Here is a 19706-nt window from a genome sequence, read left to right as displayed (position 1 = left end):
CTACCTAAGAGCGTAGGTCATACGATCAGGCCTCAGGGCCCTCATCATGATGAGTTTCTGCAGGGAGCTTTTCCCTTTCCACTCCTGGGGAAACTTCTCTTTCTCAGGACACTCAGACTCCACCATCTTCTTCCAGCGCTTCGGAGAACCTTCAATGTCCCGATCCAGACATCGAAACTCATCAGTGAAACTCATCACCTGGGCCACAACAAGGCACAGCACTCTGTGTTGGCACAACATCATTTCCAAATTTTTAACTGACAACCCCCCCCCCCTCCCTCGTGTGGATGTGTGTGTGCGCATGCACCTTGATGGCGCTCCACGCAGAGTTGGAAAGAAAGTCGAGGGGGCTGACGTACTGGTGGTCAATGTTAAAACGCAGCAGGAAGTCCAGCTCTCGCAGGTTAATCTCTTTACTCATCAGGAGCAACTGAAAGAGAAGGAACACAGTCGGGGGCAAAACACAATCTCTCTCTCTCTCTCTCGGATGCTGACACAGACACATACACACCTGGAAGGCCAGCTGTGCAGTAAATGTGAGCTTGTCTCTTTCGAATAGACCCCTGCTGATGTAGTTGAAGGTGGAGTAGGTAACACCGTCTATGAGCGTGTTTACTCTGCTCTTCACATCCTCGCAACCCTCCGCCATCTCCACCGCCTTGTGGAAGACAATGTTAAAGGCCTGAGGACGAGAGGGGGAAAGACTGGTTATGCGCATCGCATAAACTCATCACAACGTGGATGTTGAGTTTTTCAGTTGGGCGCCGGACCTTGAGGCTGAACTGGTACATGGGGTTGATCTTGTTGAGATCGTTCATGATGAAGTAGAGCAGCGAAGCTCTGACGGCAACAGGACGGTAGAGTTCTCTGGCTTCGTTTATCTTCACTTCATTGACTTTGGCTTCCACAACCTAAAAAATAAGGGATGGAGAGAGAAGACAGGAGAAGAAGAGATGGATCATAAGAAGAAATCTGTTGAAGCATGAATGATGCCAAACAAGTTCTTATGATATTCCCCCTCAGGCTGAAACAACCAAGCAAATACGTTCATCCTGTTACCTTCATCTCGATTTCCGCTGCCGTGTGCTTGGTGGTCTCAAGCTTCTCCACCAGCACGTTGTCCCCCAGGAAGTTACTCTCTGCAGCCGACAGCCGGGACAGCAGCTCGTCCTCAAGGAGCTTCAGCTCAATCTTGAACATGTTCTGCTGTTTGGTCAGTTCACTCTGTAGTGAGATCATTTTGGAGGAATGCTTAAGATTACTGTTGCACGTGATTGAATATGATTATAAAAACTGGTCATTCAAGCGGTAGAACGTTAGAATATTGTAACAAACAAAACGTTGGATTATAAAGTTTTAAATGCAATGTAATAAAGGGAAAGCAGATCCTAATAACTAACTGACCCCACCTTAAAGTCCTCTAGGTCGGGTCTCTCCTGATTCACCACCTGAGCCAGCAGCTGGTCCTCCAGACCGTCCCTGGTCACAGTGAAATTGATGAGTGTTGTCTGGGCTTGAATCTCCGGCTTGTAGTGAGGATTGGCCAACTTGGTGTGGAGGATCAGCCTGAAGCTCGGGTGGAAGAAACACTCCTTGTCCCCAACCTTTATACAGCTGTGAGAGAGACACGGGAGGACACAGGAGTGTATAAAAGCTCGGAGGAACAAACCAGTTGCTCGTTTTGCGTGCACACATGCTCATGTGTGTGTCTATACCTTCCCTTCTTGATGGTGTGCCGTCCCAGCAGAGGGTCAATGACAGGGTCAATGGTCTCCTCAAGGTTCTCTATGAGGACCGTATCCCCTGCCACCACAGCCTGTTCTATCACATCCACGTAGCTGGAACAACAGTTAAACAATGAATACAAATAAATGAAGAGAAAATATAGCGTCCGCTCGCCCGAACAGGGAAGATAAATGTGAAGCTAAGAGCTAAATCATCTAATCTCTAGCAGAAAGTCAGATTGAAAGCTTTTTTCTCTACCAGAGGATGTAAGAGTGGAATTAGAAAACACTCACCCTCTCTGCCCTAGACTAACAACCTTGAGGCCGCTGCCATGGCGACTCTTGATCCACTTGATGCCTTGCAGCTGAGGGTCAATGAGGAGAGGCCAGCGCTCGCCTGAAGCAACGCACACATGATCCACACACATCGGCATCACTGAGCAAAACTCGCCCCACGCAGTTTTATTGTCTGTGAAACAGGGGTTATTATCACTATGGTGATGTGACACAGTACACACAGTTTGTGAGGATCGTCGCATTCTGAGTTGACATTTTGTCTCCTGGTAAGCCCTCATTGTTCCACTGGGCCACCATCGCCCCATCAGTCAGCATCAACACAGGGTCTAAGCCTTCTGTCATGGGAATGGGCATCTGGTGGAGAAACGACATATCAATTAAAGATGATTGAAACTCATGTTACTTGCATTTTGTCAGGGTAGATTGATTAAATAATTCATCCATGTGTGAAACTCAATCCTTTGTTTGGAGTGGTTTAACCGGTCAGAGAGCACTGAATGCACTTGTGCAACTAAGAAAGTGATGTCGAGGGGAGACTTTTATAAAGGAACAAATATTTCTCAACTTATTTTGGCTTCTTGCATCAGCAATTGTGTCATTGTCGTAAAATTACATAAACCTCGAGACGAGCTTCAGGGAAAACGTCCTAGATAACTTCCTGGAAAACTTGGTATACAGCATGTAATCAGTCACACTACTATAACACCTTTACACTACAATCACTATCATTGTATTTTCTTTGTATATATTGTGGATTTTTATTTCTTGACCTGAAATGCTGCTGTGGAAAAAGAATTACTATCTTTCTATCCCACATCACCACATTGAACCTCGCTGAGCCGCGGTGTTAAAGCAGCCTCAGCTGGCTTTCTGTAATAACTTTTTAATACATGCAGGGCCAAATTCACAAGCACAACATCACATGAAGGGGGCATCATAACTTATATTATATTATATATATTTCTTTATTGTAAGATTGTACCTTCTGGCTGCGCAGGAAAGGCATCCAAAGGTTGTCCTGCAGCTCTCGCCGGTACTTCTTGGAGAAGGATCCAGCGTACGAGATGAAGGCTGCTGTTAGAAGGACGTCCCCGCTGAGGGTCTCCTCCTGTTCATGGTACTGAGCCACTGAGTGGGTCCAGCGTACCTTCTCACTCTGAAAAAATGTATTCATGCATGAGACCCTATAGAAGCACCCCTTATTCTACAAAAATATAAGTATACGACACACTGCTTCTGGAATCAAACGTTCCACTGAAGCTTTAAGAGGAATACATTTGTTTCCGTGCTTACCTCCAGTCCTTTGACCAGCCGGTTGGCCAGCTCTATTGTCTTGTTGGTGCGGTTGACCTCCTCCTGAAAGCGTAGTTTCTCTGTTGTGGCTTGCCCAAAGGCTGATGTCAGAATTTCCAGGCTACTGTCCAGCTCCTAAGAGACCGGAAATATGATGACTCGTGGCCCTGGAGGTTTCTTAGTAAAATGTCTCACGGTGTGCGAAGTAAATGACCTAACAATTAAATAAAATATAGTACACACTATATTTAAACATGTGCAAAGAAAGAAGACACTTGAAGAAAGATAGAGAAAAATAATGATATAAACAGACATACAGCAAGTTTCTTCCCGATGGCCTCGAGTTTCTCAGCAGCCTCAGCCAGATCAGAGTTGGCCTGAGACAAACACATCCTCTTCATCTCGACCTCACGTAATACCTGAGGGAAACACACACACACACACACACACACACACACACACACACACACACACACACACACACACACACACACACACACACACACACACACACACACACACACACACACCCTTTAGGTTTGAGTGCAAAACTATAACCATAAAATCACTTAATCTCATGCACACACTGTGTGTTTGATTGCTGATGCATAACAGAGCAGAGGATTTTGTACTTACAAAAATCTACCCAGGGCAGCAATAGTCAGGGAGAGAGAAACATTACGTCATGAGAGGAAGACCCTGCTGTACACTGAAAAAACATCACACACACATGCACTGGTTCGGGTCAAACACTATACCTCGTGGAAGCGTACAATGTTGATCACCCAGGCACAGAGCCCCGCAGCAGCCGAGGATTTCTGTCGCACAAACTCGGGGTTGAACTCGGGGTCACTGAGGTGGTCGTCTCGCACACACCTCACTGTGGCCTCGGGGATGTGCTCCTTGTCAAAGTTTACCAAAGCCTGCAGGAAGTCGTCCACCTTCAGGTAGGTGTGGGTGCATGCGGATGACATAAAATGGTGTCACGTCTTGCATATATATATATATATATATATATATATTTTTTTTTTCTTCGAAGGCTTTTGGGATTCTAAAACATGAGCTGGATTTGAGGAGTGAAAGATTTTGGCAAAGTGCCCCGCAGAGATAAAACATCTCTTTTACAAGCAAAGTAAGCAGCAGCATATAGAACAAATCATTAAAAGAGATATGAAAACATGAACAGGAGGGTGTTCTGTGGAGGGAGAACATGAGTTATTTCAGCATTAAGAGGAATATTTATTTATCACAGACCTTTGGGCTTTGGCAATAAAAAAAACTAAACTGTAAGAGAGGTGGCTGTGAAACATCACCTTGCTCATGACCATCTTAGAAGCCTTCCAGCTGCGATCTTTGGGGATTCGGCCTTGAGGAGACAGCAGCACCAAAACAGCTGCTGAGACGTTGGTGACAATAGCTGGAGGGTTGGGGAACGTCCTCAGCTCTGTCAGGTTCAACTTAAAGGCAATACAAACACACACACACTTGGATAAAGCCTTCTTTGCCACCGTTTTTCCCCTGCATATTTGCACCACTATTAAAGGGTTTATATAAGATCAATAGAATGAATTGAAACAAAACAAAACAAAAGAATTGGCAAGCAGGGATGACGTGGTCTTTTATTGACGGGACGCATGTTTAAGGAGTCTAAAATCTGTAGTACAGAAAATGGGCAATAAGAGCTTAAAACTGGGCAAATTGCCTCATTTACTTTTTCGGCCCCCAGTGGTAAAGGATTTGGTGCTAAATATTTTCTATATACAAAAGTGATTTACCCTGTTGAGTGTATTGAGTGCTGTATTGGCTGCCTGTAGGGCCGGTTCAGCCTTGGCCAGGTCATCCTCAGTCTCCTTCTGCTGTTTTGTCACTTTAGCTTGGATTGCTGCCACCTGAAGAAACAAAGAAAAGGCAATAATAAGTAAGAAGTCTACTATTTACTCTGAAAGGTTTGTTTCTTTCCTTTGGATAAAAGCGTCAGCTAAATGACCTGTAATGGAATGGAATGTTGTGGCGGGAAATTAGACTCAAAAGGACTTACAGGACTTTCCTTTTATATTTAAAATAGGACACACACACACGCATTCTCACCCTTTGCTCCTCTCCATCCGCCACAGCTCTCTCTTGGTTGAGTCTGTCCGTCTGTTGTCCTATTTTAGCTATGAGAGCCTCTATGTCTGTGTTCCTCTGCCACAGCTCCACCTCCTGCACCGCCAGCTTGGCTTTCAGGTCCTCCACCTGCGCAAGCCCGACAGGACAAAACAGTGATTTCAAAATAACAACATGAAGATGGCAGAACAGTTTGAGAGAAGATATGTCACCAGACAAAGAGGACATATTGTCCGACCTGTGATGCCGTCGACTGCAGTTTTTGCAGACCGTTTTCTAAGCGATCCATCTTCTGGGTCAGCTCTGTGCGTTTTTTTCCCAGCAGGTTTCCATATAGCTTCATGAACTCCAGGAAACTCTTTGGCGTGGTGTAGTTAAAGTGCTTCTCATTCTGCTGGTACTTGACACTCACCTGTATGACGGGAGGATGAGGTCAGAGAAGGTGTCCCGTGTGGTCATCACCACCGATGGTGCTTTGCAACAACTCACCTCATTGACACTGGTGTGAGCGTAAGAGATGAACTCACTGATCGATGCCCTCACATCTGGCTGCAATTAGATTGAACACAACCTTATCGACATTAAGAAATTGTTCATTTGTTGTACAATTACATTTGATACACTTCACATTCCTGCATACAACGGCGTACTATCTACATTTCAACAGATGTTTAAGAGAAAGAGAGAAAGATTTCTATTCCTAAAAAGCAGAAAGGAAGAGGAAGAAGCTAATCTTTAAAGAAAGGGAACATCACTGCTTGGTGAGTGAGCTGACACCTCTAGTCCAGGTATCTTCTCGATGAAAGTGGAGCTGACGGACTGCAGGGCGTGCTGAGGCCAGGCGTGGAACCAGTTGATGGCCGTACAGTTCACCAGAGCCGGAAACTTTCGTGCACGCGTTCGCAATGTGAACCCAACTGGGGAGAAACACAAGACGACCTGGAAGACAGAGAGGTTGGTGGCATATTTTGTATAATCAACGATATGACAAAATTGGTCTCGATAAGGCACGTATCATATTACATTTTCCATATTAGACCAAACATATTACTGCCTCTGACCTTGAGCTGCCTTCGTATCCTCTCAATAAAGAAGCTCCAGCAGTTGTCTCTGCTATCTACGAGTCCTAATCCTCTTAGCTCCATCCGGATCGACGTCACAATCATATCCACTTCTTCATCACTAAACAGGTCTGGAATATCACCTAAATTACACAAAAAAATGCACGCTGTAATTGTGAATTGACTATCTCCATGTCTGTTTGGCATTTGGATACACTGTACTGAAAGTGCATTTAAATGTTTAACATGTACAGTATCTAACCTTTGAAATTGTGTATATTTCAACACACTAAAGCATTAATCGTAGGTCAGTGTAACAGAACCTGAGGCCAGCATGTCGTTGATGAGCACCAGGAAGCGTTCATCTGGAATCTGGGCGTCTGTATGAAGAAACACCGTCCCAATGTTCTTCACCCCGACCTTTATATACATCGCTGCAATATCGCTCTGGAGATGAAGTACAAAAGAAGTATCGGATGATACAGGTTCATCGGGCGTAACGTTGTACATCAAACAGGGGGGTGACGTGTTTTAACTATTGTGCACGTATGAATGCACGTTCACCTTGAGGTCATTGATGCCGTAACCTTTCCGCAGAGTGATCTGGAAAACCTCCAGCAAGCTGAGGAAGGCGGCCAACCGACACAAACTCTGCTTCCCGCTGCCTCCCACCCCCACCAGCAGGGCGTTACCATAGGGGGCCTCCAGGATGCGACTGATGCGGCATCTGAGCACACACACCAGAAGTAATGCCGCGTGTGTTCTCTGTGGGCTGCATATGTGCTCATCTGTGTAAATCTTTAGTATACGCGAGCAGCTGAATGTGCTGTGACTGCAGTCTCTGTGTCTTACACATGCTGGATGGCTTCTTCAAACAGTACCAGGTCCATGACAGCGTGCAGCTCATTATAATGCTCCAAAGCATCGGCCAGCATCTTCTGGAGTTTCTCCCAGTCTGAGGCCTGTCGAGACGGGCAAATAAACAAACACGGCTCTCTTGAGTAAAGGCAGCAGTGTTCAAGTGACCATGTGGTAACTTCCTGATGCCTAATTACAGGAAGTTCTTCTCAAGACCTCAATTTACTTTCAATTCAAACCCCATGCAGAGAAGAAAGGTAATTAGTTTGCTAATGGCAGTTCATTCATCCTCATTTATTTTCTGACAGATTAGACCTGACAGCAGAATTTGTGCCATTATGTTTTTGAATTTGTGAGCAACAGTTAATCTACATAATAAATTGATTAAAGTCAAAAACAATTAAACTCACCAATTATATTGCCGCAGTTAATACATAATAAATTGATGCTTGAAAGGAGCAACAAGGAGTCCAAATTGTAACTAGCTTGTTTGTTTATGAATGTGTCAGACCTGGTGATAGCGAGGCTCTCCCACTCCCTGGGCGAAGTGGCAGTACACCAAAGGCTGGTGGATAAATATGGACTCATCTATTCCCTGGAGGATACAGAACATGCCACAAAAAAGAAACAGTATTTTTTTTAAACTTAACAGTTATTTTGACTGTACAATTATTTTTATACTTTACATGGAGGTGGACTAACAATTTATATTTCTTGACGTTTGAGAGACAATGTCGGTCTGCATGCTCCTTGCTCCTTACCTCAAAATATCTCTTGCCAGTGTCCAGCAGGATTTTGTTGAAGAGTTCCACATCTTTTTCCTCCATTAGCTTGTCGGAGTAGACCCTGGAGCTCTCATGCAGCCACAGGTGAACCAGGTCCATGGGGTAGCGGATGCTCGCTGGCAGGGCAAACAGGATACCCTACACACACACATCCAAAGAAGTAATCATCATGCGATTCAGATACACAAATGGGAAAATTTCTATGCGCGTGTTACCTGGAAAATGTTAGACAGGTCTCGCAGGTTGAAGATGTAGTGGAAGCGTATCGCAGTCGGGAGGAAGTTCTGACTGATTTTCTGGTGCAGACAGATGGCTGCCTGGATTTAGAAACCGTTGGTTTGATTTTAAAATTGTGAATTAATATCAGCAGCATGGATGAGTGTAGAATATGATGCGCATGCTACGTCGATGCTGCAGGTGTACCTGCAGGAGAGATCCGACTGAGCGGGAGACACCGAAGCTGAATCCTCCTTGAAGGAAGTGAGCCGACAGGATGCTGGAAAAGATGGTGGCTAAAGCCTCGGCACTCGGGAAATGTACAGCAAACACTGAGAAATGCCTCTGGAAGGATTCAAGAGATGTGAAAATGCCATTAAGAACCAAGGAGGACTGAACTGAACAAAGAAGTCTTGTCTGCTACTACTCTCTAAATAAACTATTAATTAATTATGTAATCTCAGAATTAGCAATTAGCTTTCTAGGACATTCTAAATTAATTAGAAATTGTTTGTTTTCTTGTTTATAATTTTGTCTTAATTGAATTTCCTCTTGTTCTTACGGCTGATTAACTCATTCCAATTTAATTTGCACCTTGATGAATTGCTTAAAAAGTTAAATACATAAAGTAAATGTGGTAGAGAGAGCACATGAGTGTTGTGCCTGTATACATGACCGTCTGTACCTGTAGTCTGGGGTTGATAGAGAAGCTTCCAGCTGTTGGGTTCATACAGGTGATGTACTGGCAGTTGTGTATTTCCTTCAGTATCAGTCGTTGCCTGTCATACCTACAAAACAAAAATGTCTACTTAGATTGAATTCAGTATAATCACCGCTCAGAACATGTGTTCTATGTGTTGGTGTGTAATTATAATAATAAATAATTGGCACCGTAGATTTGTGTGAAAGGCTGTAATTGTGTGTATGGCATCTCTGTCTCACCAGTGGCTGTAGTCAAGGTGCTGGCGTATTAGTGTGTGTGGCTGGACGGTCCCATAAACGTCCACCTCAGGCATGTTGAGGTCGTCTATGAAGTAGATGAGTCTCTTAGCGGTGGGAGGAGCAAATTTACGACCAGCTTTCTTCTCCAGCGGTTTCTCCAGCACACCTTCGGCCCGCACGAGGCAGAGGACGGATGATTAAAATGACAAGGAAAGACTTTTCTTCACGAATCCTCCCAAAGCATTTACACTCCTTCCGGTGACTCTTACGCTGCAGCATGGCCGACGTGGTGTAGTAGTTGAACGGGACTTTAGCCACCATGAAGTCCTCCTTCTGCTTGCTGACTTTATCAGACACCAGGATGGTCTTGCCCACACCAGCGTTGCCCACCAACATAATAGGCTTTCCTCTCAGGAGCAGCAGGTCCATGAAGTAGGTCAGACAAATGGTTTCTGGAGTGTGAACCAAAACAGTCTGAAACACACAACACATGACGTGACTCAAAGGGATTGTTTACCAAGTTGGGAGAAACATGATGTACACAACCAACACGTATCCTCACCTGTAGTGGTACATCCGGCTCCAGCTCAAACTGCTCCATCTTCTCGCTCCAGGGAATAAACTTCTTTGTCTCTGAGTCAATGAAATAGTCAAAGACGGTACCTTGGGAAGGAAACTTCACCGCTCTCATCTCTTTCGACCACCAGCGGCTAAATTCGGCACGATAGTCATTCAGCTGGAGCATTTTTGGGGAAAACACAACATCATAATGTAACATAATAATCTAAGTTGTCTAGTATTTAAACTGCTGCAGTAATAAAGGAGTTCAAGCGAACGTTTAGTCACTACACACATGATCCTGGAAGAGAGCCCCTCCGAAAGCCCAGACACAGGCGAAAACAAAGTAGATCTCATAGAGTTCTCTGGGAGAGTCGGCAGGAGTGTTGTCCTCTGTCAGCAGGCAGTCCAACAGGGAACACAGTGTCTGATTGGCCAAAACACAAACATTTAACGTCTTATTGGACAATACAAAGTGACACAATGTCATCTTTGGTAATATGCAAACACACAACTTCAAACATCTGTGCGTATGTGTGACCATGTGTGAACACCTGCACCATGCTGTTCTCCGGTACGGGTGTGATGGTTCTCAGGTTGCAGCGGACTTGTTCCATGCAGTACGGCACATACTTGTCAAACAGAATGGTGAGGTTGGCTCGCTCCGATTGAGCCAGTCGGGTGTCTATCCAACTCGTCACATACCTGGAAATGCAGTAAAGATAGCACCACTAATCAACCTGCCTGAGTGTTTTAGAGGTTTGCGTGGTTGCGCGTGTCTTACGAGCTCCAGCCGAGGTCCTGCGGGTTGACATAGAGAATTCCTGCCCTGGACACCGTAGCTGGAGTGGCAGCCTTCAGATGAGAGATCTCGAAAAGTAGGCGCATGGAGGAGGACAAGCTGATCCTCTCATTGCTGGCGAGAGTCAGAACCTGGACAGAGTAAGAGATTTGTGGTACATAAAGCTGCAGCACGGGACCAGCACTCTAAGTCAAATTAGAGTTTTCTTTGTGTTAGCTGATGTGGACATGAATGCATAACCTTTATTAAAGGAGAAAATACAGCATTAGTAGAATGGAAACATTAGAAAACGATGATTCACGCTCACCTTATTATCATCCATGACTGTATTGAGTGATTCGATCCACATGGGGTCAATATCTCCGTCCAGAACAATCCATTTGGGTCCATCATGACCCACTGAGGTCAGTTCTCTCATGGTAGAGGAGAAGAGACCTAAAATAAGGTAAAGAGTAAAACATACAGGGGCATATTGACACCATCAAAAAAGTCATTTTTCACTTGAGCAAACTCATGTCAAATTATTCCATAACAAAACTATTCAGATAAGATAGAAACATGTATTTGGATAAATTCTAATTAATTAAAAGAGGCTTTGGAAAGAATTGTGGTCTTGACAGACATCTCCTTCTTGATACTGATCCACAATATGGAATATACACTTTACAATTTAAATGTTTTGTGAAGTTCCTCACCATCTTTCCACTCTCTGGTAGCAGGGTGCAGGTATCCAAACAACTCGTCTGTAGTCACAGCTTTAGGGTTTATATCATTCCACACAGGCTTCATCTGAATGTTTGCATAGGTTCTATGGAGAGTCTTCAAGATCTAAATGAAAAAGCCTTCTGAGCATGAGACACACTGTGCAAATTCCTTATCATCGCTCTAGAACGTCCATGGATATGACCACAGTGAGTTAATCTCTTCCTTGTAATGTAATGTATAGTATAAGGAAGTTAACCTGGCTCTTTCCAGTTCCTGGTCCACCTACTACAAACACAGAGTGTCTGACAGCCAGCAGCTCTTCCAGCTGGGTCACCTGCAGACACCCAAACACAGATTCAACCTGGGAATTTGACGATTAACTACAAACTCAAAGTTAAGGACTCAATTTAATACTGATGCCGTTATTATTTTTAAGCTTGTTGTTGGTGTGAGGTATTTCAAGGGGCTCTGGCGCTCGGTAACATTAATTTCCATCCAAAAACACAAAATGAAAGTGCATCCAAATTTGCAATTCGGAGCTATAATTAAACTATAAATATATAAATGAACACAATGGTTAACTTAACAAACCACACCAAAATCTGTTGGAGGATCAAGCATTTTAAGGGCACTTTTGAGGCACCTTAAGAATGAAGTTCTCCTCAGGCTGTAGGTGCAGTTCACTGACTGACTGCCGAACAGCGTTCTCCAGCTTAGGGTCTCTCTTTCTGGGGACCTCCAGCTGAGGAAACAGGTCACCGATGAGCCCGAGGAATATCGGCACGTCCCCGGTCACTATCTTAGGCAGGTTAAAGTCCCTTAGTGCCCGCATCAGCACCTGAGTAGGAAATGACATTTTGAATCCTCTGATGCAAATAAACAAGCGATGTGATTGCACACACTTGTTCTTCACTAATACCTGTTCCTCAGGTCTGCTCCGCTCCTCTCTCTTCAGTGATCCAGCTACAACCAGGACGGATTTGATAGCCCTCAAACCCCAATCATAATGATCCTATTGGGAATGAACAGTTCAAACAATGAATGCAAGGAATAAGTCATTCTTCAAGTGCTGTTCTTCCGATACAGTAGTTTTATTGAAGAAGCCAAACGGTATTTAAATCCATCACAATGAGCCGTGTGGAGACAAAACACTTAATGAAATTAGGGCAAGTTGACAAGTGGAGTTAACATTATTTTACCAACTAAAAAAGAGTATAGTGGAATGAATGGGATGTGATGGTGAATAATAGCCTAAAATTAGATCAGTTTATAGAACTGCAGGTGTTGCTTGTCGTTTACCAAGAGTGTTTGTACTACCATTTTCATATATGTTACAGTCATTTTAGCCTTTTAAAGGGTGTCCATCCTAAGAGCACAATGAATAGTTAGAGTATATGCAGTGCTCTTTAAAGCATCATGTACCTGCTTAGACAGCAGCTCCCCACAAAGAGTGTAGAGACTGATGAACTTGCGCGCCAGCAGACGAGCGTCTATGAAGCCTTCTGCCACCAGCATGATCTCACAGATCAGCTCAAAGTCTGGGATCACCATGGCACAGGGCCTGAGCAGTACAGGAAAACACACGTTTAAATAGTCTTCTTTGGTACTTGTTACTTCTTGTACTTCAAATCTCTTATTTCCCCCCCCTCAGTTAATGTGAGACCTGAATAGAGCCTTGAGGTTCTCGGGCAGCTCGGCCCTGCCAGCGTAACCCGGGTTCAGAGTGATAAAGATCCCCACCGTTGGCTTCAGCTCGATCTCCTCTCCCAGGAAGTGGAACCTACACACACACACACACACACACACACACACACACACACACACACACACACACACACACACACACACACACACACACACACACACACACACAGGACCAAGTGCAAATGACTAAACGTTTGTAGAACAATCTCAGACTAGAAGACAACTGATGTAATAGAAATATGTGTTTCTTATAAAGCACGTCATTTTTCCCACATGTACCTTTGCTTCTTGTTGCGTACAGCATCCTGTATCGTCTTGACCTGCACAGCTACCACGGACAGCACTTCTACTGAGATCCTGTTGAACTCATCAAAGCACCCCCACACACCTGTCTGAGCCAGACCTTTATAAATGTTACCTATGGACTGAAGGAATGGGACAGAGACGGAGGTGCTACGCTCAAGCATATAATGTATACATACATTGCCAATATATGATTGTAGTAAATATGACATAAACATCTGTACTACCTTATAGTCCATCTGCTCTGAGCAGTTGAACACGTATACCATGATGCCCAGGGAGCGTCCGAGGTCTTTGGTAGTCTCTGTTTTACCGGTGCCAGCAGGGCCTGAAGGGGCACCACTCATAGTCAGGTGGAGGGACTGGGTCAGGGTTATGTAACACCTGAGAGAAAGACAAGATGGTCACGCAAACTGATTGTAACAATTTGGATTCCATGGACTTTCCAATGGATTATAGATTGTGTTTAAACTTGAATTACTGCGTTTGTTTGCTATTATTTTATTAAAGGACTATGAAAACCCCCCACTTGTTTACTTCTTCAGACTCACTTTTACACATGTAGCACTATATAGCACGCTCACCTGTCAGTGAGTGGAGTTATGACCAATCGGTTGGTGTTCCCCAGGTATTCATAGCTGAACTGAAACTGGGCGTCGCAGATGTTGACGTAGCAGTGTCTGGTTTCGTCATTCCAGCGGTGGCGTAACTGGGAGAGCCACGCAAAGGCCTGGCCTGCTGTCACCTGAGATACACTTAAGAGTAAAACCAGCAGCAAGGGATCATTCTGCAGATGCATGTTTCACTCCAGCATACCTTCTGAGCTATGAGATTGGCTACCACGTCGCGAGCATGGACATCAATGGTGCAGAGAGTCATAACCTTCTGTCGGTCCCCAGGAGATAAATCTCCAAGCAGCATGTGGATCAGTGAGTTCAGCTGTGTGATCTTGAGGAGATGACGTAATTCATCACTGGACAAAACAACCAGGGTTTGTACACCCAATCCTTCAATTACCTCACTCTGCGTTCACAGCGCTACCTGTTTCCTGTTGTAGTCTTTGAGCGCTGTCTCAAATCCCTCCTCCACCCTCTCAAAGGCAATGCCCACATCGGTGGCCCACCACACCTGAGTACCAGTCAACCCTACCTGTGGATGTGATGTAAAAGAACAGATAGCAGACAGACGGCCATTTGTGGCGCTCATGAAGTTAAAGGCATATTTCGACATACCTGTGCAGGGTAGTCAAACAGCCACTGTTCTCGGGGTTTGTCCTCGTAGGCGGCTACGGCCTCCTGGATCTCTTTTCGGACTGTGCAGCGCATGGTGTTCTCTAAGGCACTCAACCAACACTCTGCCTGAAGACAGACAACACTTGTGGCACAAATACAAATCGAATTGCATTGCAACTTTTGAAAAGTGCACACATAGAAATATGATTTTTGGTCTTTTTTCCTACCTGTCCTTCACAAACACATGGCTCAGAGAAAGGAACATATTCGCCCTCTCGGCTGTACATCCCTATGGCAACTGCCTCCCCGTCATCCTCTCCTCCTCCATCTCTGTCCGAGTCCTTGAAGCGAAGATCTGCTATGTTGTCAAACAGCTTCAGCAAGTGTCTGGTCACCTAGAAAAGACGCACACATGGACGATAAACACACAACTGATAACTGAAATATGCTGACCCTCAATTTCTATTTGCAATCATAAAACATAATGAAATTGTAATCTGTTACCTGTTTGGGCTGCGTTCCCTTGGACACAATCTCCAGCAGGTCGGAGGCAGAGACAAAGTAAAACCTGGGGAATGTGAGTCTCTTGGTCTCCAGGTACTCGGCCAGTGCCTTCTCGCACACAGAAAGCCTTTGCTGCAACGCATCCAGGTTCTCCAGGAAGCCAGTGCGATTGGTCACCTCTACCACGTTACTGTTCTGAACAACCTCAGTCATCAAGTTCTAGGCGGTGAAAGTAGGAGAGAAATCACACGACTAAGAATGCAGGGAGGTGGACGCATGCAGGCTGGCGCGCTCATGTATTTTTGTGTTACCTGGAAGTCGGTGTGAATTCCCTGGAAGCGCTCTGCATCATTGGCCAGCTGGCAGCGGATGTCGAGGCTGTTGGTGAAGATGCTGTTGAGGTGGGCCCAAGTCCTTTGGACGGACATCCAGGAGGAGATGACCAGGTCAGCCACCATCAGCTTCCTCTGCCATCCACTCACCTCCGCCTGGAAATACTCCACGTATTTACTCATCAGGATGTTCTGCAGCTGAACCTGAAGGGAAATACACGGAGGAGCTTTAGAGGATGATCTGCAAGAACCCTCTTTAATGTCTTTTTAAATGAATTACACCTTCAATATGTTTTGGTGGATTTTCCGATTTGGATTAGTTGGCTCCTCAATGTCATTGAGACTGACATACAAGCATCGTGCAGTATTGGAATGCATCACTGAAATAATACATGTATTCTACTACATATTGGTTTTGACAAACACACATAGTTATCGGGCTCACCTGGTTGTCCTCCAGGGTTTCAATGAGATTCTCATCGGCTTTGAGCAGAGGGGTTCCTGTGCTGGTGTGAGTCTCATATGACAACAACATAACACTCCACGTCTGCGTTATCTCTGCCAGCACCTAAGTAGATACAAAATGTGACAGTTGTCTTTTGAAGATGAGGAAAACATAGACATTCAAAACTTGAACTGATGTATGGTGTTTTATTCCTGCAAAATTGTTAATTGTTTTTGATTATGTGGTGGAAACCCGACAGATTACATATATATATACAGAACGCTATTTTACAACTGGTTATTTTTCATGTTTTTACTTACTTTCTCTATGGCCATTTCTTTCACAGCCTTGTCCACTATGTTTTTGACCTCATCCTCCACACGGTGAAGCTGCAATTCCAGCAGGTCCCCCAGGGTGGTGCCCTCGCCCATCACAAACCTGACCTGTGGAAAGGACTACATGGCAGCCATGAGGGTGATCACATTTTACGATCGGGATAATTGGGTTCACTGAACTGTGCTGGTCATTTTAGGCCTGGACGTGAGCATGTAAGGACTAAAGAAGACGAGAACTGCTCTCAACGGAGTGATCGGTATTGTATTTATTGTATTGCAGAGCGTGATATTAGTCAATGGTGTGATACATTGCCAAGCAGCTGAGTCTCATACCCGGGTGGTGTTCATAAGCTGTTGCCAGTGTCTTTCTCTGACAGCAGAGTTTTGCAGCTCGTTGACGGCTCTTAGAGAGGTCAACAAGTTCTTCACATTCGACTCCAGACCCATGTAGACGTCCCACACCCGGACCTCCTTGTCCAGCATCTTCATCTCCTTCAACATGCGATAGAAGTAGTCATGAAGAATGAGGGAAATTCACTTTTTCTCAAACCTTTCAAAAAGGAATCATTTGAATGTTTGGCCATGCGAGCTAGTCGTACTTTGGCGAATCGCCTGAGCTCCATGTCCATCTGCTCCACATTGATCTCCTTCCACGGCGTCTTGGTCCAATCCTCTATACTGGTCTGGGATGGGGAGGAATATGGAATCCTTTAATACATGATAATACAAATCCAACCCTACGCTGTGGGGTGGAAAGGCCCACTCCCACCCTCACTATGCAGGACACTATGTCTCATGATGATGTTTCATTCACGAAAAGCAAACATAGCTTCAAAATCAAAATGTGCCGTAAATCGTATTTACCTTCACGAAAATGATCATGTCCCAGACTGCTTTGACCAGTATGATGTCAGAGCGACACTGGCACAGTTGCTTGTAGTCTGGGAAGCTGACCTCAAACAGATCAGCTGTGTCCCGCAGCTTCTTCATTTCTGCCTCCATCACTGCCACCGCTCGATTAGACTGCAAACATTGTTATTGTTGTGTTGTAATTATACACTTGAAGGCGCTCATTTGCACGCCTTTTAACTTTTTCGACACGTGGTTAAAGTATGTCACGTAGTGCTCACCTTGTCAACTAGTTTATACTGCTTCTCCACATTGTCCTTAAAGATTGGCTCCATACGAAACTGTTCCCTGAACTCGTGCTGCTTGACCTAAAAACATAGAGAAAAAAGCCGCACATTCAGGGTTCTTTGAAGCTGCAGGTTCTACGCGTGTCTGTCTCCCTCTCTCTATCTATGACTGTGCGCACTGCGGGAGGTGTTTTGTCAGTCATGTATAATTCAGGAAAGAAAGTGAGACGATTTCAGATGTTGAGCTTTTTGTAAGAGGTTGACATTCTACCGCGCGCACACACACACACACACACACACACACACACACACACACACACACACACACACACACACACACACACACACACACACGGCCTCACCTCAAACCGGACACATTTCCTTCGTATGACTGAAACCTCATTTGACTGCAGTGGCGCCACTTCATGTTTGACTGTGAACGCAATTTTTCTCAGACTCTTCCACTTCTCTGGCAGCTCCTGTGTTTAGTGAAAACAAGGGCAGAATGTAAGGTGATGATAAATGCATATTGCGCATCTGCTAGCGCTCACTTCTAGCTGTGTGTAGACGCTCTCTGGCAGCTGCTGTCCGTAGGTCTTGAGCAGCTCGGCCGTAGATTGGAGCGGTTGGAAGTGCTGCTCGTTACTGATCTGCCTGTCTCGTATGGCCATGAGGTGTCCCATGATGTCCACCAGGCCGGCATAGTCGCCATCTGACACCTTGTTAGAAAGTCCGTGGGCCGTATCCACTACAAAAGACGATAATTCTCTGACGCTGCAGGGAAGAGAGACACACACTCATTCAGCTCGGTATTCTATAGCGTATATGTGTGTGTGTTTGCACACGTGCATGCCGGTCTAACCTGTGCTTTACGTGGTTGAGCAGATGCTCCTTCAACATCCAGCTCCACCTCTTGATGACGTTCATCAGCGTGTGCTTGAAGGGTCTGACGTCCAGCTGTAGCCAGCCACAAAACACCTTCCTGTCCTCCATCTTGCTCACTCGCACATACAGAGACTCAAACAGGTTGATCTGGAGTGAAGAAGGACGCAATGACTCACGGACACCGATCACAGAGGAAAAGATCACCCATGATGGTTGGCACTGTGGTCAATTGCATTTGAGTTAAAGTGTGTTGATACATTTATGAAAGGTGAAGCACACCTGTTCTTTGAAGTTGTCCAGGGTGGGAGGGTTCTTTTTCAGCTCAAAGTCGGCATAAAGCTCGGCTTCCTCTGTACTCAGCACGTGGCCGTACAGCAAGAACTGCCTCATAAATTCACTCCTGCGAAAGTTGAAAAAGAGGAATCTGTCCAAATCAAATGTCTAAAATCAAGGATATTCATCATTTTTTAAGAGAACAGAATTAAGACACGTTTTGTTTATTTTACAGAGAGTCATAAATGTCTGACCTGTCATCGGTCCACAGGTAGCGGTAGCTGGCTAACGATCTCTGATATTCTCTGACCTGAAAACCAACACAATCTTTACAAACGTGAATATTTGTGAGCTTCCACAAGTAGACGTAAGTAGACGTAAAATGACCTTAGCGATGGCCGCGCGTGTCCTTGAGCGAATAACATGGCACAGCTCTGACAAATCCTCCATTTCGTTTATGTCGCTCTACAAAATAAAGAATTTACGTTGGATATGACAAAGGTCTGTTTGGCTGCAGACGCATTGCTGTTTTGTCGTTTAAAACGTTAATGTAATCTGAGGTGCACCTGATAGTTATCCAGCTGCTTATGCTTTGCCACTCGGGGGATGAACGACGCCACGTCGGTGATGTTGCCCACCATCTTTTCCACAATATCGTAGAAGTTACCACTGCGGCTGAAGTCCAACGAGGGCTCAAACGTCAGCTCATTGTTGTTGAGTACCAGCTGGACCTCGAACAGCGGGGAAATGCGCTGGGCGGCATCCGTGTTGTCCATGAAGTACTGCAGCGAGCAGCGCACCGCACTGGAGAAGCCTGCCAGGATCATGCGGTCCACATAGACTGTGTAGGCCCGCCACTCGCTGCTGTCCAGGTCAGTGACACCGAGCAGGGACTGGCTCTCCTGGAGCACAGTGGAAGAGGGATACATTAGAGGAATACATATGATAATGACACGTATGAATGAATGATCTGTACTGCATACGTCTGTCTCTTAATGCACCAAGCAAGGTGGATATACCTGCAGCAGTTCATGTATTTCCTCCCCTGTACTGGTGATGAGAGCGTGCTGTTTGGAAACACTCTCATCAATATCAGAGAAGACGAGGAGAGTAGAACCTCGGCTCTTTCTGGTGATGAAGGCACACTGGCTGAATTTCCCCATGAGGGCCTGGATAGCCTCCACGTTAGCTTTGCTCTTCTGGACACAAG

At 45.1% G+C, this 19706-nt stretch overlaps 1 protein-coding gene across 1 annotated transcript in view; it reads right to left on the bottom strand.

The window, feature by feature from the left end:
- Positions 1-19706, bottom strand: part of dnah9l (dynein, axonemal, heavy polypeptide 9 like) — a 23728-nt gene extending 4022 nt beyond the window's left edge. Inside the window, exons 1-64 of the mRNA XM_078098669.1 lie at positions 19516-19706; positions 19063-19395; positions 18884-18961; positions 18751-18806; positions 18503-18623; positions 18201-18370; positions 17890-18112; positions 17701-17817; positions 17333-17419; positions 17067-17225; positions 16802-16885; positions 16536-16694; positions 16188-16310; positions 15868-15990; positions 15402-15626; positions 15091-15309; positions 14814-14981; positions 14587-14712; positions 14396-14503; positions 14171-14302; positions 13939-14099; positions 13582-13738; positions 13331-13476; positions 13011-13127; positions 12770-12908; positions 12267-12359; positions 11991-12185; positions 11604-11681; positions 11338-11470; positions 10950-11077; positions 10625-10773; positions 10395-10545; positions 10136-10267; positions 9845-10018; positions 9552-9756; positions 9283-9448; positions 9026-9128; positions 8548-8685; positions 8340-8441; positions 8101-8262; positions 7851-7934; positions 7334-7443; positions 7046-7208; positions 6805-6928; positions 6482-6624; positions 6198-6359; positions 5910-5969; positions 5659-5832; positions 5403-5549; positions 5090-5203; positions 4628-4771; positions 4073-4255; positions 3632-3733; positions 3315-3449; positions 3004-3177; positions 2243-2375; positions 2019-2121; positions 1716-1838; positions 1410-1614; positions 1060-1224; positions 771-911; positions 512-682; positions 308-430; positions 5-198 (exon numbers count right to left, since the gene is read on the bottom strand). Coding sequence (XP_077954795.1) covers positions 5-198; positions 308-430; positions 512-682; positions 771-911; positions 1060-1224; positions 1410-1614; positions 1716-1838; positions 2019-2121; positions 2243-2375; positions 3004-3177; positions 3315-3449; positions 3632-3733; positions 4073-4255; positions 4628-4771; positions 5090-5203; positions 5403-5549; positions 5659-5832; positions 5910-5969; positions 6198-6359; positions 6482-6624; positions 6805-6928; positions 7046-7208; positions 7334-7443; positions 7851-7934; positions 8101-8262; positions 8340-8441; positions 8548-8685; positions 9026-9128; positions 9283-9448; positions 9552-9756; positions 9845-10018; positions 10136-10267; positions 10395-10545; positions 10625-10773; positions 10950-11077; positions 11338-11470; positions 11604-11681; positions 11991-12185; positions 12267-12359; positions 12770-12908; positions 13011-13127; positions 13331-13476; positions 13582-13738; positions 13939-14099; positions 14171-14302; positions 14396-14503; positions 14587-14712; positions 14814-14981; positions 15091-15309; positions 15402-15626; positions 15868-15990; positions 16188-16310; positions 16536-16694; positions 16802-16885; positions 17067-17225; positions 17333-17419; positions 17701-17817; positions 17890-18112; positions 18201-18370; positions 18503-18623; positions 18751-18806; positions 18884-18961; positions 19063-19395; positions 19516-19659 — 9161 coding nt within the window. The 5' untranslated portion in view covers positions 19660-19706. The remainder of the gene's footprint in view (positions 1-4; positions 199-307; positions 431-511; positions 683-770; positions 912-1059; positions 1225-1409; positions 1615-1715; positions 1839-2018; positions 2122-2242; positions 2376-3003; positions 3178-3314; positions 3450-3631; positions 3734-4072; positions 4256-4627; positions 4772-5089; positions 5204-5402; positions 5550-5658; positions 5833-5909; positions 5970-6197; positions 6360-6481; positions 6625-6804; positions 6929-7045; positions 7209-7333; positions 7444-7850; positions 7935-8100; positions 8263-8339; positions 8442-8547; positions 8686-9025; positions 9129-9282; positions 9449-9551; positions 9757-9844; positions 10019-10135; positions 10268-10394; positions 10546-10624; positions 10774-10949; positions 11078-11337; positions 11471-11603; positions 11682-11990; positions 12186-12266; positions 12360-12769; positions 12909-13010; positions 13128-13330; positions 13477-13581; positions 13739-13938; positions 14100-14170; positions 14303-14395; positions 14504-14586; positions 14713-14813; positions 14982-15090; positions 15310-15401; positions 15627-15867; positions 15991-16187; positions 16311-16535; positions 16695-16801; positions 16886-17066; positions 17226-17332; positions 17420-17700; positions 17818-17889; positions 18113-18200; positions 18371-18502; positions 18624-18750; positions 18807-18883; positions 18962-19062; positions 19396-19515) is intronic.

This window comes from Gasterosteus aculeatus, chromosome 3, assembly GCF_964276395.1.
Source record: "Gasterosteus aculeatus chromosome 3, fGasAcu3.hap1.1, whole genome shotgun sequence".
Classification (NCBI taxonomy): domain Eukaryota; kingdom Metazoa; phylum Chordata; class Actinopteri; order Perciformes; family Gasterosteidae; genus Gasterosteus; species Gasterosteus aculeatus.
The sequence above is the reverse complement of the archived record's forward strand: the minus strand, read 5'-3'. Positions and strand labels throughout refer to the sequence as shown.